The sequence below is a fragment of the Sebastes umbrosus genome, chromosome 23 (assembly GCF_015220745.1).
Source record: "Sebastes umbrosus isolate fSebUmb1 chromosome 23, fSebUmb1.pri, whole genome shotgun sequence".
Taxonomy (NCBI): Eukaryota; Metazoa; Chordata; class Actinopteri; order Perciformes; family Sebastidae; genus Sebastes; species Sebastes umbrosus.
Genome location: NC_051291.1, coordinates 8,778,329 through 8,802,681, shown reverse-complemented (window position 1 = coordinate 8,802,681; position 24,353 = coordinate 8,778,329). Strand labels below are relative to the sequence as shown.

The 24,353-nt window shown below is 36.2% G+C and overlaps 2 protein-coding genes across 2 annotated transcripts; one reads left to right on the top strand and one right to left on the bottom strand.

Annotated features, from left to right (window-relative positions):
* Positions 1-4,248: 4,248 nt before the first annotated feature.
* On the top strand, positions 4,249-11,710 carry zgc:194209 (uncharacterized protein LOC570908 homolog). The gene is made up of 9 exons (XM_037760620.1): positions 4,249-4,378; positions 6,764-6,853; positions 6,981-7,102; positions 7,587-7,688; positions 8,314-8,466; positions 8,557-8,672; positions 9,270-9,430; positions 9,971-10,166; positions 11,107-11,710. Coding segments are annotated over exons 1-9 (1,152 nt in total). The 5' UTR covers positions 4,249-4,376; the 3' UTR covers positions 11,317-11,710.
* Positions 11,711-12,784: 1,074 nt separating this feature from the next.
* On the bottom strand, positions 12,785-24,244 carry gnsa (glucosamine (N-acetyl)-6-sulfatase a). The gene is made up of 14 exons (XM_037760619.1): positions 23,935-24,244; positions 21,810-21,869; positions 21,484-21,690; positions 20,466-20,531; positions 18,655-18,753; positions 18,186-18,353; positions 17,983-18,065; positions 17,696-17,814; positions 17,455-17,558; positions 17,261-17,362; positions 16,487-16,597; positions 16,276-16,386; positions 15,877-16,037; positions 12,785-15,671 (listed from the first exon to the last, which is right to left on the bottom strand). Exons 1-14 carry the CDS (start codon positions 24,076-24,078, stop codon positions 15,596-15,598), a joined length of 1,611 nt encoding a protein of 536 aa, XP_037616547.1. The 5' UTR covers positions 24,079-24,244; the 3' UTR covers positions 12,785-15,595.
* Between the last annotated feature and the right edge of the window lie 109 nt (positions 24,245-24,353).

Genomic DNA, 24,353 nt, shown 5'->3' with positions numbered 1-24,353 from the left:
TTTGTCTCTTTGTATACATTCATGCTTACTGTACACACTACTGGGCTGCTCAGCATTAAAGCATGTGTTATCATCATAGATAAAAAACGGGCGGTCAGACGGCATTTGGAAATTAATTTTTGGAGTGAAAATGGGTGAACACATACTGTTTTTCAAATGCTTTCAGATCTGCTGGTTATATAGATTAGGCTTGTTGATCAATGTATCTATTATGAAAAGCTTTTGGGCCAGTAGTGTTAATGAACGCAGAGTTTATTATGTGATACCTGCTATGTATTCAGAGATCTTAATCATAACTAGAGTCACAGAGCGCACAAACAATTGAGCTTTAAGGTTCATTTTTTACCTTTAGATGAAGTACCTTGACAAAAAATTTAAAATATTCAGATTTAGTTTGATGTTACACCATATTATGCTGATTTATTTTGCTAAATAAATCATCTGACCAAACTCTAATTGCTGATTAAGGCCGTGAGATGTGGCTGAAAGCTCTGGAAAAACCAAGATTTTGTATTTTGTTTGCCTAGAATTTCTTTTATGCATTTAGTTTTGTCTGCAATTAGTGCAGTTAAATCAATTAGTCGATCAACAGGCAAATATTCGGCAACTATTTCGATAATTTTTCAAGCAAAAAATGCCAAATATGCTCCGGTTCCAGCTTCTCAAATATTAAAATTAGCTAATTTTCTTTGTTTTATATGTTGATAAACTGAATATTGTTGAGTTTTAGGACTGTTGATCGCACAAAACAAGCAATTTGAATAGTCATTGTGGGCATTTTCTGCTGTTTTCTGACATTTTTTAGGCAAAAATTAACCAGTTCCAGCCTCTCAAATGTGAATATTTCCTGTTTTTTTTAAGTCTTTTATTTAAAGTAAATTGTCAAGTTCTACTTACTCAATATTTTCTGGAGCTTTCAGTGCATTTTGTGATACAATTTCTTCGACAAATTGGCTAAACTGTATAACAACACATCCTACAATATATATATGATATGTGTTGTATAGATATATAGACTATAATATTTATTTTTAGTCTATCAGTCTGATTTTATGGAGTCCCATGGGTGCCCTGAAAAGATTATCTTTTAACAAAACCATTTTTCCGTGCATCCCAAAATATTTAGATGTTGTCAGTTAATATAAATTTTACATATAACTGCATTATGAGGTGTTAAATGACTGTTGGAATAATACTCCATACAAGAATATTTATTTACGGCTATTAAATTGACGGAATTCATTTTTGACCTTGGAAACAGAAAGCAATCTCACCATATCCTCACTGTTTCCAGCCGTTTGGGAGCTTTTGATCACATTACATGATCTTCATCAGCAAACGGACCTTTTAGAAGTTCATATTTCCATCTTTTCTGAGCACTTCTAAGGACTTTTCATCCAAAGCTGCAGTTCAAAAGTTTATTCTTGACGTTCAAACTGTTGTTAAGAAAACAAACTCATGTCATGTGATCATTTGATATGATTGAAAGCTCCAGAACAGCCACTAAATGGACCTTGTAGTGAGACTGTTTTCTCTTAAATTAGATCTTATCAGCTTAAGATCTTCTGTTTTGTGCGATCTGTGTCTCTAGTTTGAACATCCAGAAACTGTAACGTTAAATGCCAAAGATCTGTGTGTAGCTCTTTTGCCATTTACTGATATTATTATTTTCCAATTATGCTGTTTTTTTGTTGACTTTGTAGAGAAGAGATCAGGTTTATCTCACATGATGAGTTCCTCGTAAGCATCTGAAACACAACTTTTACACTTGAGGAAGAAAAAAAGGTTTTAATTTCAGACCTGAGCTGCAAAATCCAAAATGATGAAAAGAAGATGATGTTATTTTCAATTCACTAATCTGTCTGCGGAAGATGGAAGTCAATAGAAGTCAATAGAAGCCATATTTTAGTGCAAGATTTAGTTGAATTTTGGCCTTTGAGCTCGGTCTGAAAGCTCGGACCTCAGCAGTGCCTTTTAAAAGTCTGACAGAAAAACAAACCTGCAGGAGAAACGGAGGGTTTCATCACGTTGCAGCTCTCTCTGCAGGCGAACAGTTAACTCGAGGTGGGTTTATTCGTGTCGGTATTTTGTGGTTTCTCTTTGAATCGTTACCAAATGTGGCCTTTCCTTCACACGAGGCGGGCTGCATCTATTAAAGGTGAAATTAAAACAACAAAGGAGTGTTTTCATGTTTGTTTTATTGCAGTATTTTTTTTGTTTTCTTCTTGATTTCGATTTGATTAGGTTTTGTGACCTCACAACACAGATTATTTAGATATTGTAAATGGGATTGTTTTAATATATTTGACAAATTTATCTCTCAGTTGAAAGAAAAATTAATTGGCAACTATTTAGATAATTACTTGTCTAAAAGAAAAAGTCATTTTTAAAAAGAATATATACTTTGCATAGAAAAATGCCATAATATACTGTATGAGAATTTGCTACTTTTCTTTGTTTTATGTAATTATAAACTGAATATTTGGGGGTTTAAAACTGTCGTCAAACAAAACAAAATATTTGAAGACATAACCTTTCACTCAGGGAAATTATGAGGGGCATTTTTCATTTTTCTGACATTTTATAGACCAAAAAACAATAAGCAGATTAATGGATTTTGAATATAAATTGTTAGTTATATTTCCCAAATCAATTTTTACTGCATTAACAGATCAGAAACATTTACTGGATCTACAGATAAATTTGACAAAAGTCAGTTATTCAAATCAAATCAAACTTATAGAAAAATCTTTTGGTTTGTTATCTATCACAAAAAAACATAGGTTGACAGTTTCTATGCCCACTATATACTAAATGTCATAATTTTCATGCACAAAAAATGCTAAATTGTTGTTTTCTCCATGCCAAAAAATATAAAATTAGACAACTTTAATGCTAATCTGTCAATTTTACTGCCCAACAAATACAAAACCTGTACAGTTTTGTGCCAAAAAATACAAATTGTGGCTAAAAAAACAACAAAATACGTCACTTCATGTACAAAAGATTCAAAAGTTGTCCATTCTTATGCTCAACATTTTGAGAAATATGCATATTGGCTTTTTTGCAGAGAGTTAGATGAAAATTGACGTCACTAAATATGAAGCTACAGCCAGGACACGGTTACCACGGTTACCAGGAGAAAAGGCTGTTTGTCAGTATTTTGTCAGTAGTGTACTGTAGTCTGGAGGAGAAGCAGCACCTCCTCCTCTTGTCCTCTGTTTGACCCCAACTCCAATGACCTCTCAGTCTAGAAGAGGGGAACCCCCTCCCTGCTGTCTCACACACGCGCGCGCACACGCACACACACACACACACACACACACACACACACACACACACAAAACTCTGTGATGTGTGAAGCTGCAGAAGGGAACCTGCTAATGCTGCCTTCAAAGTAAAAGCTTAGACCAGGGGTCTGCAACCTGCAGCTCTGGAGCCTCGTGAGGCTCTTTAGCTCCTCTCCAGTGGCTCCCTGTGGATTTATAAAAATGGAAATGAATAACTGTTTTTTTGTTTACATTTTCAATTTAATTTATTATACGGTACAACAGAGTATTAGGGCCACATTGAGGAAAACAAATAAATCTGAGATTTTGAGAATAATGTCATAAGTTTACGAGAAAAAAGTCTTAGTATTATGAGAATAAAGTCATAATATTATAAAGTAATAATTTTACGTGTTATTCTCTTTTTTTCTTTTAAAGTTATGACTTTATTCTAGTAATATTACGACTTTTTTCTTGTAATATTACAACTTTTTTTCTCGTAAAGTTATGACTTTATTCTCATAATATTCCGATTTTTTTTCTCGTAAAGTTATGACTTTATTCTCGTAATGTTCCGACTTTTTTCTTGTAATATTATGACTTTATTCTGGAAATCTCAGATGTTTTTTTTCCCTAAATGTGGCCCTAATACTCCTAGTACATTTGCACTTTGGCCCTCACTGCATTAGACTTATATACTAATATAATATATATACTATATACTAATGCTCAAATGTTTTGCGGCTCCAGACAGATTTTTATTTTTATTTTTTTTCCTAAAATGGCTCTTTTGTTAGTAAAGGTTGCTGACCCCTGGCTTAGACTGTCTCGTTTATGTTTTGGTTATCCTTTCATGTCTGTGGAGGAGGTTTTGAGGGAAATAATATACATATTTTTGAGGACAAAAAATCTGAATTATGAAATGTCTAAACAAAACTGCCCCAAAAAGTTACACAATGTAAATGTGTTTTATTTTGAAGGAGCTCACCGGATGCTCTGATATATACACTCTGGTGTGTTACACAGTTTTTATTCCGTCTCACGTTGAACTCTGTCAGATGTGTGTGATCCAGCAGGGAGAAAAGACGCACAACTCAAAACTCAACTATGTAAGTTTGACACTTTTAATCAATTTAATCTCACACTCTAAAAAATATATATTTATTAATATATTAGACTAGGACTGTCTGTCTCTGTGAACACCACAAGCATGGAGTTCTATCTGCGTCGCCAGACTTCATTCATAAATCTGTTAATTGTTGTTGTAAACGCAGTTTGGCGTCGTATTAATAAACTAATAAATAAATTAAAGATATGTTATGAACTGTTAAGGCTCATACTTCTATTCGGCTTTAATAAAATGCCAAAAGCTTCTTTTATTTTTATAAAACAAAGGTCAAAGGCTGCTTCAGGTGAGTCCCCAACTAGTTAAGTAATCATAATAATACACAGCTGTGGTTATGCAAAAAGTTTAAATTAGATTAAACAGATTCCTACTTTCTGATCATCCTTTTAGCTACATCAGGATTTGTGAAATATATTATGATGTATATAATATATGCAAGTTCCTTGAAAGAATGAAACTTGCACATTTTGTAATAGAGTTTGGCTTACTGCAAAGGTGCCAGGTTGCTTAATAAAAAAGTCTTATTTTTGTTAGTTATGCATCTGTATGGGAAACTGTTGTTTCAATGCAAATCTTTGTCAGCTTATCTTAATAACACAGTGATCACCTTTAATTCGGCTGATAAAGAGGAGTTTGACAAAGTTTAAATTTCTTTTATTTTCTGTGAACAATCAATGAATAATGCTACAAATCAATCAATCAATCAATCAAGCATTATTTATATAGCACCTTTCAAACAATTCAAATGCAATTCAAAGTGCTGTACAGACCAAAATGTAGAATGTTAAAAATGGATTTAGAGACTATAATGCCCACCAAAAACAACCAATATAAAAGTTCATTGAATAAGAAAGCAATAAAAGATGGGTAATTAAGATAATAAAAGATAAATAAAATACAAGGAAAATAAAAATAACAATAAAAATAAGTAAAAAATGATGAAACTACACAAAAAAGCAGATTGTATTCAAATAATGAAATTTTAATAAACTAGAATAAAAGAGATAATAATGATCAACAATAAAATGTTGATTAAACAAAATATAGTAAAATAAACACTATAATGATGATGATAAATAAAAGAAGTATATACAATAAAACCATAAAATTATAAAATTATAAAACACTACATAAAAGCCAGACTAAATAGATGGGTTTTTAGTTTACGTTTAAAAAAACAATATTTTCAGCTTTCAGCTTTTTCAAAGAAAAAAAAAACACATACATGCAGTGAACATGCTCGACAATCTTATTGATTTACTTGAACATTGATCTGAAGTTTGATTCAGCCACACAAGAGGCTTGGATCAGTGGGTTCACCTTTTGTGTTGCACATTATAGATCCTGTGTGAAACATGTTATACATGTCAAAGTTCATCTCACCATGTGTGACACAACACTGTTGACTTATTAACTGCAGACTGGGAACTGAAGAAACAACAGAAAACTCTAATTTTGCAGCTTTAAAGTTTATTATATTTAAATAAAAAAGTGAAATGTGCATGAAATAAGTACCTCTAGTCCAGGGGTCAGCAACCTGTGGCTCTGGAGCCTCATGTGGCTCTTTAGCTCCTCTCCAGTGGCTCCCTGTGGATTTTTAAAAATGGAAATTAACAACTTTTTTTTGTTTACATTTTTATTTATCATTGTTGTAGGTCTATGGTACGAGGGTACGACGGAGTATTAGGGCCACATTGAGGGAAAAAAATAATTTGAGATTTCGAGAATAAAGTCGTAATATTATAAAGTAGTAATTTTACGTGTTATTGCTTTTTTTCTTGTAAAGTTATGACATTATTCTCGGAATATTCTGACTTTTTTTCTCGTAAAGTTATGACTTATTTTCTCATAAAGTTATGACTTTATTCTCGTAATAATATGACTTTATCCTGGAAATCTCAGATTGTTGTTTTGCGGCTCCAGACAGATTTTACTTTTTTTTTTAAATGGCTGTTTTGATATTAAAGGTTGCTGACCCCTGCTCTAGGGTCAGTGTCAAGTTTTCTTTAGGGATGTAACGATCCATTGATCTGGATTAATATATTGATTCAATGATCAACGATCCAAAATCATCAAGTAAAAAATATCAATACATATCGTCATCTTTAACATACACCTTTATTTTGAAATTCACACTACATTTATTCTTTTTATTAACAAGAATAGATTGTTTTTATCATCGCAGACTTTTTGATATCAGCAAATATCGTATCCTTGTCCAAAGAATCAATATAATATTGTGATTTTACATCCCTAGTTTTCTTTATTTTGCAAAGTATGTTGAAAAATATGTTGTGTTCAGTAGAAAATTTAAAATAATCAACGTTGTTGCACTCTGCGTTTCTAAATAATTTCTGCCCTCTGTCAGGTTGGGTAAGAGATCGTTATTAGCAGCTCTGCTCGCTGTGGTTGTTGGAGTTTACCTGCTGCCTTCTCCCATTGACCCCAAACCACACGTGTAAGTAGCAGAAACTACTTTAACAACGTTTTAAAGGAGTAACAAGATCTAAATTTACTGACATTTTATATTAGCAAATGGCTACAGCGGTTGTCGCTAACTGTTGAATCCAAATTTGTTCCTCCAGACTGAAGGGCCCTCCTCCGCTCCTCGAGGGGCCGCTGGCTGTCAACACCCGGCTGCAGACGGGCCGCAGGCTGTTCACTGGGAAACTACACGGACCAGAATCCTTCACTGCGGATGAGGAAGGTGAGCGTGCTGGATTTTATGTGTGTGATTTTTAAACTGATTCACAGAGTTTATCTCATCAAGGGCTGGATGGGTTTGACCTCTGACCTTTGCCTCTGTTGGTCATGTGACACATTGAATTTATCTGCTTGGATAGCTGGTTTTATGACACATTTTTCATATTTATTTATTCATAGATTTTGTTGTTTTTTCCAGTACAGTGGAAACCGCTTACAGTGTCCACGTCTATGTGGGTCAAATTGATCACTATAATAAGTTGATGATTATTAAAACCAAATTGTTGTTGTGCATCATTTCTCATGCAGATTACCATCTAACATTTCTATATTTATTACATATCGCTAATTTTCCTTACCTTATAGATAAATTAATATGCTATAATACTAGTTTCCATGGAGATTTTAAGTGTCCCATGATGGTCCGAATGTTATATCTGTGACTGTATCCCCCTGAATCCTCAGTGTTGTGTTGTGTTGTGTTCCAGGTAACGTGTACACAGGGACGGTGGACGGGAAGCTGTGGAGGATCGGTCCTGACGACAGCCTCACCCTCATCACACACATGGGACAGGATCTACCAGAATGCGGTCGGTGTTTTACTTTAAAACATCTGTGTGTTTTCTCAGGAACGCCTGCATCCTTCCTCTTTTCTTTCAACACTTCACTGCACTTCAATTGACTATTGCAGTCAGTATTTTGGTGCTGTTGAGACTCCAAATGAGCTGAGTTAATCCACAACATCAGCAGTTAAATCTTTGTTCCTATAGTGTTTGAATAGACAAGGAAAGGTATTTTTTATATTCCAACTTTCATTAGTTTCTTTGATATGAAATTCCAACAGCTAATTGATTGAGTTGTATCTTATTTTATTATCTAAAGTGTGGAAAAAATCCTCTTTCTCTCAGCACAGTTCATTATAGCAGATTAGTGATCAGATAAGCAAATAAAATAGAAAGTTAGTTTCAAGTATCAAGTTATTTATTATCAAATTCACAACAATTACAAAAGCAGTTGTTGTCAATGAAAATCTTTGGTCTCAAGCTCCCTCCAACAATGCTGATTAAATATGAATAAAAAGAAAATCACACAAGTAAACAAAACAAAATGAGACTCTAAGACTTTAAATAGTGCATGTTAGAATATCGGGGTTGGTTGGTAACATGCAGTCATTTATTAAACTTGTTTAAAATCACACCCTTGTGTTGTCTGCAGGCAGCAGTACAGACTATGAGCCCGTGTGCGGTCGTCCTCACGGCGTTCGTCTGGATCGTCGCGGTCAGCTGATAGTTGCCGACTCGTACTTTGGGCTGCACAGCGTCGACCCCAAAACTGGAGAGAAGACTCTGCTGCTCGCTAATTCACAAGGTAGAGTGTGTGTGTGTGTTGGTTGTTAATTGTAATTTGCAAATAAATTCTTTGTCTGTGACTGTGACCTGTCTTTTCTGTGTTCCTCAGGTGCTGATGGCGTTCCCTTTGCCTTCCTGAACGGTCTGGAGATTTCCCCTCAGACTGGGATCATTTATTTCACCGACTCGTCCAGTCGCTGGGGACGCAGACACGTCAAACTGGAGGTGAGACGAGGAGAAAACAATGGCCTTAAAGAGATCTTCCAATCACCTCTTTTTTAAATGTAAAAGCACCATGAAGCAAGTGAAAGAGTTGTAAACAGAGTTAGTGAAGTAAAGCAGCAGGTGTGTATCTCCTAATAGTTAACCGAGCAGAGGAAAGCCGACGCAAGCAGGGTCCTTCAAGGTGTTTTTCAGTGTTGCTCGGCAACGGCAGCCCTCCAAATACATGAGGACACTTCTTCTTTTTACCCGTCAACCCGGCCGGTTAGCCAATAAAGAGAATACTAATAAGAATACTAATTAGAGTCCATTCAGTTCAGGAAGTTGCTGAGTGCTGCTGATGAGGCTCGAGGAGAGACGCTGTTTACATGAACTTAACCTCTTTAACTCCTTGTGGGACGCCGGCGACCTCAGCCAACTTTACTGTCTTTCAGAGGTTGCAGCAGGCTCAGGTTTAGAGCTAGAGGTAGAGATACTGGTATCAAATGAAATTAGAAAACCTAAGGAATCCATTGGTAACAACCATGTCATATCAGCTTGTCGAGAAGGAGGCTGAAAAAAAGATAAATTAAACTCAAAGCAAACTGTTTGATGTTTCAGGTGATCGAGCTGAACAGCCTCGGCCGTCTCCTCTCCTACGATCCAGAGACAGGAAGTGTGAAGGTCCTGTTGGACTCTCTCTACATGCCCAACGGCATCGCCCTGTCGCCTGACGAACACTTCCTGTTGCTGGCGGAGACGAGCATCGGACGTGTGCTGAGGTACACAGATACTATACTTCAGTAAAAGTAGAAATACTACAGTCTAAAAATACTCTATTACAAGTAAAAGTACCAAATTCAAAATGTTACTTAATAAAAAGTACAGAAGTATTATCAGCAAAATGTACTTAAAGTATCAAAAGTAAAATTACTCATTATGCAGAATGGCTCCTTTCAGAGTGTTAAATTATTATAGAATATAATATTATTCTGGTTTTATTTGTTTTAAGAGTATTTTAATGTTGTAGTTCCTCAACGTGGAGACAATTGTAGATACTTTGTGTACTACTGGGTAGATTTGAAGTATAGTATTGCATCATATCATGAAATAATATTGTGTTTTTTATGTAAAAAGTAACTAAGTGTCAAATAAATGTAGCAAAAAGTACAATATTTCCCTCTGAGATGTAGTGGAGTAGAAGTATAAAGTAGCAGAAAATGGAAATACTCAAGTAAAGTACAAGTATGTCAAAACTGTACTTAAGTACAGTACTATAAGATGAACATCAGTCACTCAGCTGCGTCTCTGTCTTCTCTCAGATTTTGGCTGAAGGGCCCGAAGGCCGGCACCAAGGAGATCCTCCTGGACAACATGATCGGTTACCCAGACAACATACGCCTTAGCGACCACGGAACATTCCTGGTTGGCATAACAACGACACGGTTCCGTAAGGTCACGCCTCCCTTCCTGGACATGATCGCCCCGTACCCGGCCGTCAAACGCTTCCTGGCCAAGGTCAGTGAGTTTTTACAGATTATATAATTTAAGAATCAATAATATATACGTCTGAATGAAGAAAAAAGCGACACATGCATCCTGAAATGATGTTATTCACTAAAAGTGGAACTTTTTCAGGTTGTGAACTGCAACCCAGAGTAGTAAAAATGTACTTAATCAATATTAGATTACTGCAGATGAGAGCTAGAAAGAGTTCTGATGGCAGGATAGCAAGCAGAACTAGAATATTTAGAGAAGTACTGCTGGGAAAAAATTGTTAAATTGTGAAATACTGTGAATGTAGAGCAACATCTTTTTAGGCTGCAGTTTCATAAGAGCAGTTTTATCAGCAGTTATAACCAAATCTACTTTTCCCATGATGCATCTGGAACGCTGTGTGATTCACAATTATCTCGTCTGTCAGTCAGGAGAGAATAACCGGCTTTGTTCCATTACTGAGAATAGATAGTGTGAAATCTGACGGGACAGGGGCAGCACCACTTAAATAACACACACACACACATTGAATTGTTAGACGAACACACACGGTTTTAGTTGAATGCACTCCTCTGTAACACACACACACTTGGAAGGAACAGGTCTGAACTCCCAGTGAACTCTGGGAAATGTAATTTGAGGTCACGCTGACGGAGAAACAGTTTTCAGCTCAGTTAAAACAGAAAAACTTCATTAAAAACATGTTTTACATTTAAATATGTGACTACTAAATTGCCTGGATGACACCAAAACAACGTACTTTAAGTAACATTGAAAGAACCACCAGTGTTCACATACGTGTGAACTCTACATGTGGAAGAAGTACCCTTATGTAAAAATACTCCATTACAAGTACAAGTACAGAAGGATTATCTATTATGTAAATAGTTGGAAATAATTTTCTTCAGATGTCTATCAGCAAGCTGTAACTGTATTAAACGTAACACGTTTGTGTTTCCAGGTGATCCCTCTGAGCTGGTACAGCCTGCTGCTGCCGCGTTACGCTCTGGTCCTGGAGCTGGGATCTGACGGCGAGATCGTGGGAACGCTGCACGACCCCGAAGGCCGGCTGACGTGGGCCATCAGCGACGTGTTCCAGCACCGAGGGAGGACCTACCTGGGCAGCACCGACATGCCGTTCCTGCCCGTCCTGGAGGGAGGGGACAGCTGATGATGGACTGAACTGAACGTAGGGTTGTTCATTTTTTAAATTTTTGAACAGTTTAAGCTTCTGATCGAGCAGCTTCCAGGAATTTTTGTGGTGCTTCAGGATTTTTAAATTTTCAGGGTTTTTAGTCGGCGTTCACCTCCGGAGCGAGGAGTGGGTGTTACATAGATATAAACTTCCATCTGCTCAAACAAAGTGATGAAAATGCCGATATTTTAAGTTTCCCAGAAATGGTGAGCTGAAACCACAATATATAGTATACCGCAAATAATGTACAATTAAATCAGAGAAATTAGATCATGTAAAGGAGTAATCCACCGATTTGTCATCGCACTGGACGTCTGCAGACGAGCAGCAGAAGAAACACTGGATCCATCAACCGTCTTTCCAACCGGAATTAAACTTCGGTGGAGACACTTTTTCACCTACTATTCTGTTAATGGTTCAGTTTGTTAGTAAGCGAGAGTTACTTTAATGTCTTTATTATGCAACCAAACAGAATAACTTGGAAAGCAAATACTTTCCACACTGCAATCAAAAAATGTTTTATTGCAAGTAAAATAAATTTGTGATTAAAAATGTATTAATGGGAATCCAAAAGTTTAGCTTGCTGTTTTGAATGATGGTGATTCATAACAAAACTTTTGGATTCACAAAAAAAAAACTTTTTAATTTGCAAACAAAACTTTGGGATTTGCAAAAAAACTTTGAGATTTGCAAACAAAACTTTTTGATTCACATTAATATATTTTTAATCACAAATTTATTTTAGTTTATTTAATAAAAGCTTTTTTTTTTTTATTGCAGTTTCAAAAGTTTTGCTCTCAATCCTATTCTGTTTGATCGGATAATAAAGACACAAAAGTAACTCCTAACTAACTGGGAGACCCGGCCTGGATCGTCAAAAATCTAACTTTGTCTGTGGATTTTTAAATTAACCATGAAAATATTAATTTAAGATTGTCTGAAAAAAAAAAACTGTGGGAATGTGTACTATTAATACCATATTGGAAAGTTAGATTTAAAAATAAATATTTTATATAAAATAACATTTCAGTCATTTTGATAATCAATTAATCATTTATCACTCGACTGTGAGGATTTTCTGCTTTTCTCTGTTTTTATATAATTTGTAAAACTAAATATCTTTTGGACATTTGAAGACGTCTCCTCGGATTCTGACAGGTATTCTTTTAATCTATTTTCTGACATTTAATATACTAAATGATTATTATATTAATTAATATAGAAAAAAGTTGCAAAATAATTTTTATTTTCAACAGTTTTTGTGTCAAAACTTAAACTTTGCATTTGATTACGCTTTGAACAGGAGATGCTTTGCTGATTCCTAACGCAGATTACGAGAGAACGTATGGCAACAGGTACGTACAAAACTACTGGATGTTTATATATATGTATATGTAAGATATAAAAGGTATCAGTCAAAGAATATTTAGAAACTGAGCTTCTGTGATATTTTGAGAATCTCTTTATTTGGACAAAAACACGAGCCAAAAATACATAATCATCAAAAACTACTCTAGAAAATTAAAACAAAAACTAAGGGTTCCAAAATAAAAACCGCTCTGACAGATTGGAAAGTGCATCAGTGAATTGAAACAAGAGGAAATATAATCACACGTTGATCTCAGTGTTGTCACATTAATTCAGTCCAGTTGTGAATCATCGGAACAAACTACGGAGGAAGAAAGGAGCTGTATGAACGCATTATTAGTCCAAGAACAACAAACACACAGTAGCAGTGGGAGAAAATCATTGATTCACAAGTTTGTTTGCTTTGCTTGTTCAGTGAGAAAATAATTCACAATCAAAATTGACACACACAAAAAAAGATGAAGTCTTTTACAACACATGTCATGCAGATGTGACGAGACTTTCTGAATGTCAGTTCCCTCAATATATCAGATCTTTGGTTGGATGTTAATAGTATGATAATAATCTCAATGTATTGCCACAAAATGCTGGCGTAGGCAGCTTTGATTTGAAATATATTGACCTTTTGAAATAAAAAATCCCACAGATCAGGAATAAGGAGGATTAAGGAAATGGTTTTGAATTTTTTTTTTGTCTAAATGTAGTTTATGGCATAAATAAACATAAATGTGATCCAAAGAAAAAAAAAAAAATTCCCTTAAAGTTTGAAGGAGGTCGCATTGAAAAATATATCAAATATAGATTATTTTTATTTGGCCATTACAAGTTCTCACATCTAACTCATAAAACGAAATGAGAAAGAAACATAAATAAAACAAAACTGTGCTGACTGAAAACCTGATGATGGGGGGGGGGAAGTTTTTTAAATATATATTTTATCTTTCTAAAATTACTGCTTCATCCTTCGCAGTAGGAAATGAATATCTGTATGAACCAATATTTCAAAATTGGCTCATTGAATCACTACAAAACATTAAAGTTATTAGTTAAATACTTGAAAGTTGTCCTCCCCAACATAGAAATGTATGTTTCTCTGTCCATTTAAAGTGACTTACATAAACGCTGTATGAAATAAACAAGACGTGATGAATGACAGGCAAGTGAAAAAAAAATCAAAAAAAATATCTCATTTTTCTAAGTCGGATCTAAATTGTTTTCTCAACAGGTGAAGAAAAAAGTTTTTCCAGGATATTCTTTCTAATTTTTTCTATCTGTGAAAAAGGTGAATAAAAAAAAGTTTTGACAGGTGAAAAAAATAAAAATTTGCTAGGATAATTTTTTTAAGTTACTTTTTTTTTCATCTGTGAAAAAAGTTTTGTCAGGTGAAATTTTTTTTGTCAGGATAATCTTTCCAAGTGTTTGTTGTTGTAATACTTATTTCGGCCACAAGAGGCTGAAGTGCACAACTACCTCATGTTCTAAGAACGATTATCATGGCAAAACTTTTTTTCACCTGTTCTTAAGTCATAAACAAATTTAGATAAAAAACAATTCAGATCACCAGATTTGTTTTCTCACTTGCCTCTCAGGGCTTCTATAGAAATCAATAAGAAAAGACAATCTTTTTTACAAAATGTGTAAAAGAAAAGACAACAAGTGGCGATTCATTTTAAATTTGTGGATGAAAAAGGTGCTTTAACACTGCTCACAGTCGAGGTAAATCACGAGAAAGTTGCTTTTTATGAAATCGTGAGACATTTTTTTTTACCACTGCTTGTTAAGGGTCTGACCATTTTAAGTTCCTGTTTTATTTGTTAAATATTCAGTCGTGATTCTTCTGTCCACCTGATTTATTGTGACAAAAATATGTTGAAACTTTTTATCCAAATCGGTGTTGAAGTTTTCCTTTTAAAGCCACAATGGGATCACATGCTGGCTGCTTTCAGAGTACAATAACTATTCAGTCATTTTATCCATAATATAGTGTTGACTGTGGGAGTGATATCTGGGGGTAAATATAGGGCTGTAGGTCTGTCAGTAGGCACTCGTGTCTGTGAGTAGGTGGCGCTCTTTTCTTTACAACCCAGTTCTTCTTCTGTTTGTTTCAGGTACGATCACATTACACTTCCATCCTATGAATATTCGCTCTGTCATTCACATCTACTGAAGACGATGTTAAAGACGTTCAACTTATCATCGTCGTGTTTAATTCATTATATCACAGAAGCACAATATCTAACACAGGATTTTTTTTTTGCTGCAGCTGGTTGGTCCTCATCAAATTAATTAAATAAATAAATGAAATGATCTCTAGAATGTAACTACAGTCCATCTTGTGACAGCAAATGTTAAGTTCTACATTTGCATATCATGGAAGTCAATTTTATCACTTTCTCTGTGATGAAGATTGAAATTTCCACCTTCTGACAAATTCTTGAGGACCATCCGAATGCACCAAAAAAAAACAACACACAGCAGCCTGAACAATATTTAGACGAGTGAATGAACGATCATTGATATGACATGGACAGACATGAATTAATAAGAACTGGGTCGGATATTTGTCACTTTTTGAACTGACCGAGCAGACACAATAACGCTTATAAGAAAACAGGAATTAATGGCTTGTGAGTGTAAATCCATCCTGAATAACTTCCCTGCCCACCTACTGACAAACTCACTAAACAGCAGCCCAGTCTGGATGCTTTAAAGGTGAGTCCACCTGCACCCAGAGAGGCCTCCACTCCTCCCACCTGATCCCTTCTCCATCCATCTACACAGAGACTGGCTCAGGAGGCGTGAAAACAAGGCAACAACAGCAGGAAAGGCTGAATACTAAACACAATACAGCCCTTCTCTTCCTCCCTCCGTCCTCCATCACCTCTTCTTACTTCATCTTCTGTCTGAGTCTGCTGAGCCGCCAGCCGTGGCTCGGAAACATCTGTCGAGGGTCGAATTTATACCTGAGAAAACAAGACGGAGAAGGCCTTTCACGCACCATTGGGTGTTTTGTTTGTGCTATTAATTCACACATCAATATATGTTTTTGATTCTACAGTTGGTTAATCATCATCTTGCAGCAGCAAACGAAACATTTTAGAAGTGTGGGACATCAAAATCTTTTTTTCTTTGCAGTGGAACAATCAAGCACGGCGGCGCTGTACCGACCTCCTATCGTACACGCCGGGCGTCCGACACGACTGTCCGGAGCAGGACTGCAGCATCATCAGCCGGTGGTTCATCTTCTCCAGGACTTCCTGGTCGATGGTCTTTGCGATGTTGGTGAGCTGGTAGGGGTCTGCTGTCACGTTGTAGACTTCTACAAACACCTGCAGGGGGCGCACGTCCACAAACAATGTTACCTTCAAACTGTACGCCTAAAAAAAAGATGCATTCGACCACCAGATGGCGCCACAGTAAACAATCTTCACATACACATAGTGGCTTTAGGTATCATAATTAATTGTAGCTCATTGAAACATGCATTTTTGTAAACATTCTTTTTTTTTTAGTTCAAAACAAATAATAATATGCTACAAAATGAACACTGACGGTAGAAAAACAAACCTCATTATCGTCGAATTCGCAATACTGCAGGTTGGTGGAGGAGGCGACGGTGCGCACACACGCGTATGTGTTGTTGTACGAGTCCTCACACACACAGTCTGGGAAACACTCCTGGAGAAAGAGGACAGATGGGAGGAAGAGAATAATGACGTTTTTTTTTGCTGCGTCTTTTCCCCCTTTAATAGATAGTATAAAAAGTTTCATCTCGTACCGACACTCCGGGTCCCAGCAGAGGACAATCCGGGTCGGACACGGTGCTTCCTTCTCCTTCATACTCCACCAGGATGTCTGTTCTCCAGCTGCTGCTGTTCATCTTCCCCTCCTGGTCACACAGGTACACAAATTAGATAAGTAAATAATCATCATATTTTTGTGACAACCATTTACTTTATCGTCACTCATTTTCTAAACTTCGGCACTTCAACTTCAACCCATTTGTGCTCGAAACTGAAATTAAATGTCCATATCTCAGACACTACAAGGAAACAAAATTAAGTATTTGGTAACAACTTCAATACAAAAGGTGTGTAAACAAATAATTCATATGGAAAATATTTAATAAACACGAGGGCTGACCCGAGTGCTTCAAAGCTTTGACCGTTGCCATGGTAATCTGTATATGTTGAATCTTTTTAAAGATATTTTAGATTGGATTTCTTTATTTTTTTTCCAAAAAAAATTGGGACGAAAAAAAAAAAACACAATTTAAACAATCTGCTCCTTAAAAAATAAAAAAGGTATTTGTAGTCTGGTTGTCAGACTCAACTGCCATTTAGTTTTCACTTCATAATGATTATTTGAAATTGAATTTGATATAATTTGAAACACTGAAAAATATAAAAATGTAAACGGCAATTCAGACGGCTAAAGTTTTGTTAAAACAATTGTAACAAAACAAAAACAATGAGCATTAACTGTGAGTTGATATTATCTGAATAACTATACTAGACATTAAAAAGGGAAACCATTGGCTGAGTGATCTCACCATAACGGGCAGGAAGGACATGCCGTCCATCTGCGTCTTGTTGACGTCGTAGCCGGCGATGTCCAGCATGGTCGGACCGAGGTCGACGTTCGCCACCAGCATCTGACAAGATGAATTAATTTAGTTCAACTCATACTGCAGGGAGACGCTGAGCTGAGGCAGAATAACAACAAGGTGTGTGTTTGTGTGTGTACCTGGCTGGTCTGGTTGGGCTTGATGTTCGGTCCTCTGACCATGAGAGGAACTCTGATGTCAAACTCGTAGAGCTGCCTCTTATCCAGAGGAAGAGAGAACTGACCTGAAAGAGACGGAGACATAAAGACATAATAAACCTCCATCGAGGCTCCACAGTCTCAATCTCACAGTGTTAAGAAATCCTTCTAAAAATGTCTGCATCATTCCTTTCTAACTCTCCTCCTGTGTGTAGTTGCATACCTGTGTGGTAGCCGTTGTCGGAGGTAAAGAAGATGTACGTATTGTCCAGTTCAGCTCTGACCTCCAACCTCTTCACTATTTTCTCCACAAGGTCGTCCACCGACAGCAACGTTCGCCACCTACAGACCGGGAGGAGCAACAAGAGAACAAGAAACCTGCAGTGAAACTGAACTACATAGAAACTCATAAAAAAGAATTGTCTTAACAAATGGGGACCTTAAGAAATATTTTTAAAAAGTAGAAGGACGAGGGGAGAAAGAGGAAGGTGAGAAGCAGTAATGACTGACCGTTTCCTGAAAGCATCATCCAGAAACTGAACAGAGGAGTTGGTCATCGGGGTTTTAGCCTGTCTGATCAGCCAGTGTTTGTCCTGAAGAGAGATTGAACGAAAACAAAAGAGATGCATTTAATCACATTGCTTGTATCTTGACAAAACCAGCTGTTGGAGTTCAACATTTTCCTTTTTTAAATGATAGGAGAGATGTCTCACCTTGCCGTGGACGTTGAAGTTGGGGTCTCTGGGAGCCTTGGTGGTGTTGAAGCTGTTCTGGTACTGAGGAGCTGCTGTCCACGGGGAGTGGGGGGCCGGGATGGAAACCATCATGAAGAACGGCTGGTAGTTGGATTTATACTGGAGGAAGTCCAGAGACCTGTTGGCCTGAGAGAAAGCAAGGGAGTCGTACCAAAAACATTACTTCTAGTTACTTAAAGAGCTTAAAGGTAACTTGTTATATTAAATAATTAATATAGCTTTCTAGATATGTCCCATTTCATTTATATCAAATAGGCCTTTATTTCAGTACAGCCTCATCTGTATGACTTTAACTTTCAACCCCCCAAAAAAGATATAAATGTATTTTCATTCTTAAAAGAAAAAGAATGGCAAGAATATTGAAGTTATTGATTAATATGACAATTTAACACCTTTATAAGACATAACATAAAATGTAAGGTCTCACCAGGACGTCTGTCAGGTAGTCTTTGCTGTAGTCCTCTCCATGTTTCTCAGCCTTTCCGTTCACTGACAGAGTGTAGTTGTAGTATTTAGAGTTCTTCTCCTGGAAAACACAAACAACTTTTATGAAATACTCTTATTTTGGAATTGAGCATCGCAAAATAATGTTTTTTTTTCCAGGTGTATACTATATTTAGAATATTTTCCCCGCTTTACCTTGCCGTCAGACAGCCCTTTCCGACGGGGAACTGAAGCTGTCATCTATGCTCTCTTCAAAACTACCAGACTCCATTGATAAAAACAGTAATTTTACCTCTCAGAACACAGGAGTTGCTGATCTACCGTTGCCTCTGTGGGTTAGTTTGTGTTATTGTGAGACTTTGGTGTTTTAAAGGGTTAGTTCGGATTCACCGAAGTCACACAATAACACAAACAAACTAACCGATGGAGGCAGCAGTAGACCAGCAGCTCCTGTTTTCTGAGAGGTAAAATTACTGTTTTGTCAATGGAGTCTGGTGACTTTGATGGCAAGGTAAAGCGGTGAAAATATAAAAAAACTGATATTATTTTTTTTCTTTTAGGTGTCTAAAATCCGTCTTGCTGCTGCCCCCGTCCACTGCAGTACATTGCTTTGCTCCTGTGCTGGTACCCCTGCCTGTTTCTCCAAACTTCAACTACTGTAGGTAATACACTGACTAATGATAAGTACTTAATACAACCCCACTTCAAAACACTTAAACTATCCCTTTAATCTCAAATAGATAATTCAGCTTTTTATTTCTTTCTTATTGAGAATATGTGCAGAAAGCACTGGACTGAGTGAGGGTGCTTATAGACATATATCACAAAAAGCCACAGATAATGGATGCAGAATAAGAACAAATTCACAAACAAACATAATGCCAAAAGGCTTCAACTGGTCAGCACTTGTTGGGTTGCACCTCACAGAGTGTAGGACCTTTGACTCTTACATTTTCTGAGAGCAAGCTAGCAGATTAGAAGCGTCAATAATTTCAAATTTATCACGGTCACATGTACCGACATGCGATCCACGACTCTCTAAACTTCATGATAGATGTTGGACACGGTGTCCTCTCCCTGAGAATCAGACATACTAACACTGAGAGGGGTAGTAGGGCAGTAAGAAGGGGACACGAAAGAAGTAAAAGTCTCTGCAGAAACCATATAACCTGCATGACTCTCTCTCTGTGTTTATGAAAAGCTGTCAGGTCATGAGACCAGTTCAGTGTTTGTGCAGTAACGGTGAAGATAACCTAGTCTGCACTGTAGTCGTGTTACAGGCGTGACCTCTTTCGTTTCAGGTCTTCTGTAGGCCGAGTTAGAGACGTAAACAAAATCTAATTTTGGCCTCTTCATTAGTCTGGCTCCTTCTGCAGGGACCTTCCACTCACATGACCACATACACTGACGCACTGTTAGGAAAAACAGAAATATCCCACAGAGATGTCAGTGAGCCAAAACCTCCTCTGTAAACATTTGTGTACAAGAAGTGGGTTAAATGATCCTGACATTTTTTGCATTTGATATTAAATAGTATTAATAGCATTTTCAGAAAGGGTTATATGTTCCTTCCAGACTTATATTTTGTTAAAGGGTGGCAGAAACCCTCTAACACAACCTTTAGTGCATCATGGGACACTAAAACTAAGCCTGCAATTATCATTTTCATTGTTTTTCTCGATTAATCGATTAGTTGTTTGGTCTATAAAATGTCAAGATGCCAAGATGACGTCCTCAAATGTCTATTTTTGTCCACAACTCAAAGATGTAGGTGAAAGGTTAAAGAAGTCTTACCAGTCCGACCCAGTAGTTCCAACCTGGAGGAACATGCTCCACTCCACCAGCATCTGCGTGCCCGTACTGAAACACACCAACAGCATAATGCGTATTTGTTTAATGATATTTACAGACAAAAAATATATAGTAAGCTTCTTCTGATTGGTGTTACAGCAGCACAAGAAAAACAGGATAGAGATAAATAGAAAATCAATGTTAGAAAACTATATACTGTACAGTATGTTACTGGAGACACATGGCGACCACATCAGATGTTCAGTGAGCCAACGCCACCACAAATGGTATCACTTTTTCATTCAGTCTGTACCAAAGTGGGGAACTGACCGAAACTGCCATCCCCAGAGCCACGCTCTGACCTGTGATAAGGGATCACGAGTTGGCTTTGCTTAACTTTAAGGGGTCACGAGTGAAAAAGGTTAAGAAACCCTGAGATGCAGGGAGGGGGAAGGGGAAGTTCGTTTGCTATTTAGGTGAAGTGGATGTCCCGGTTCCCCATTTGACCATCTGTTTATCACAAGGGTAGATGCAACTTTTGGACTTTATCATGACATAAAATCGCATGACAGGAGATCTTGTGACTGTTTAACTATTAACAATCACCTGGAATTACCTTTTTTTTTCTCAATTGGAGGAAAAATGCTGCACAGATCTTCTCTATTTTCATGCATTTTAGTCTGATGATGATTAGTTGACAACTATTCTACGACTGGAAACAAATGAGTAGTTGTAAATCAGAATATGGACCACACTAGTATTGATGAGGCGGACTCTGAATGGCAAAGGTCCTTCATCATTTCCCATAATCTTGGACGACAGACTAAAGCCTCTGATACACTGATAACCACATTTAAGGGGCGGGTTAATGAACAACAGGAAGTCAATCTGCTTTGTTGTGCAATTAGCAGATGTAAACATAACTAAACCAGTACGAGAAATGCAGATAAGGAGCAGAAAAGGAGGCCTTTGATGCTATCCAAAATCATGTATCATGTGTACCCGTCCTATCGTCCGTTACCTGGTTAAGATATTTCCCGGCGAAGAAGGTCTGGTAGCCGGCGTACGTCCTCATCAGAGCGGGGAAGGTGTGGGCCTCCTCGCTCTTCTGCCAGGCCTTGCTGCTGCAGTTTCCCTCCAGCGTGTTGTTGATGACGTGGTGGTTGTGAGGGTATTTACCTGTCAGGATGCTGGCTCTGCTGGGGCAGCACAGCGGGCTGGCCACAAACTGACAGGGAAGATGGAGAACAACTCTGTTTTGATATCTCTAATATCCGCTTTTTTTTCAGCCTTAAAATGATCCCTGATGAGACGAAATGTGACGATAATGATGCCGCTACTACTTACTGCGTTTGTGAATGATATCCCTGCATCACCAATTAGTTTCTTCGTCTTGGTGAGTGGACTCTGGAAGGGGAATAGATGGTGTGATGAGACAAATTTAATAATTTATTAGCTTCTGTCGCAGTCAAATTGGGCAACGAGCTCCCTTTTTTCATCATCTAATGAGGACGTAGTGACGAGGCTGCAGCCCCGTCTTACTGACATCATGACTAAGCTTGTTCTCTACAAAGACAGACCACTGCATCACTACCTAACATGAATTGAAAAGCTTTGTCCTATATATGTTTATATAAAGTATACCTATATATACATTTTGCATGCAGATAATTAATAAAAATGGCAGAATATTTAATTGATAATGTATTTTAAATGACTAATTACTCAACTTAGTGTGAGGTTAATGGATATTTTTTTTTATTATAGGATCATTATTATTGTTATTATTCCATTTTTAATAATAATATCTTATTCCCCTTTTATTGTAATACCTTATGTTTTTATCTTATGTTTTATATATGTAATAACTTCTTATATTATATTTTTGTTTTATGTTTTATATATGTACTACTTTATGTTTTTATCTTATGTTTTATATATGTAATACCTTCTTATATTATGTTTTCTATACAGTATGTAATACCTTTTTATCTTATATGTTCTATCTTACATGTTTTATATATGTAATACCTTCTTATATTATGTTTTCTATACAGTATGTAATACCTTTTTATCTTATATGTTCTATCTTACATGTTTTATATATGTAATGCCTTAACTTATGTTTTATATATGTAATACCTTCTTATCTTATATGTTTTATATAAGTAATACCTTATCTTATATGTTCTATCTTACATGTTTTATATACCTTCTTATCTTATTTTTGTATCTTATGTTTTATATATGTAATATCTTCTTATCTTATATATTTTATCTTACACGTTTTATATATATGTAATACCTTATCCTATGTTTTCTATACAGTATGTAATATCTTCTTATCTTATGTTTTCTATACAGTATGTAATACCTTATCTTATGTTTTCTATACAGTATGTAATACCTTCTTAAATGTTCTATCTTACATGTTTTATATATGTAATACCTTAACTTGTGTTTTATATATGTAATACCTTCTTATCTTATGTTTTCTATACAGTTTGTATTACCTTCTTATATGTTCTATCTTACATGTTTTATATATGTAATACCTTAACTTGTATTTTATATATGTAATATCTTCTTATCTTATGTTTTCTATACAGTATGTATTACCTTCTTATATGTTCTATCTTACATGTTTTATATATGTAATACCTTAACTTGTGTTTTATATATGTAATACCTTCTTATATGTTTTTATCTTGTGTTTTATATATGTAATACCTTCTTATATGTTCTATCTCACATGTTTTATATATGTAATACCTTCTTATATGTTTTTATCTTGTGTTTTATATATGTAATACCTTCTTATATGTTTTTATCTTGTGTTTTATATATGTAATACCTTCTTATATGTTCTATCTCACATGTTTTATATATGTAATACCTTCTTATATGTTTTTATCTTGTGTTTTATATATGTAATACCTTCTTATATGTTTTTATCTTGTGTTTTATATATGTAATACCTTCTTATATGTTTTTATCTTGTGTTTTATATATGTAATACCTTCTTATATGTTCTATCTCACATGTTTTATATATGTAATACCTTCTTATATGTTTTTATCTTGTGTTTTATATATGTAATACCTTCTTATCTTATGTTTTCTATACAGTATGTAATACCTTATATGTTCTATCTTACATGTTTTATATATGTAATACCTTAACTTGTGTTTTATATATGTAATACCTTCTTAAATCATGTTATAGGAGGGAGGGTGTTTGTGTGGAGCAGATTGGATCAGATTGATAAAGACTGCTGACTGTGTGAGATGCCTAAATGATGTGTCCAAGCAGGAGGAATGTGAGCAGTCAGCTTTAATCACCACTGGACTCAAAATAAATGTCAATTAAACCACATGTTATCCACCATGACATCACTTTACAATTGCAAACACACAGTCACGACAACTAAAACAATAGCATAAGCATATAAAATGATTATAAATGCACTCACCAGACCCCCGATAGCGATGTCCAAGTCGTCGGTGAGGATCAGGACAATGTTTGGTCTCTTAGCGACCACCAGGTTGCTCCACAAAGTGACGCAGATTAATAGAAAGTTCACTAAAAACAGCCGAAAAGAGCGATTTAAACCCATCTTAATAACTTAATGCTGAACTACTGAAGCTGTCCGCCTCCTCCCTTCAGCTCGGCCCCTTTATAAGAGCGTGAAACGGTTGTTATTGAGTCCTAAACCGGAGAGAAAACAGGAAACAGACTCGGCCCTGTTTCTGTTTGACACACTACACTTCCTGGTTTCCTGGTCACGTGATGCTCGACTACGGAAGTCCGAGTCAGCTGATCTGATGACGTAAAGCCCCCCCCCAAGCAGCAGCATGACTAATGAGTAGACTAGAAATTATTATTATAATA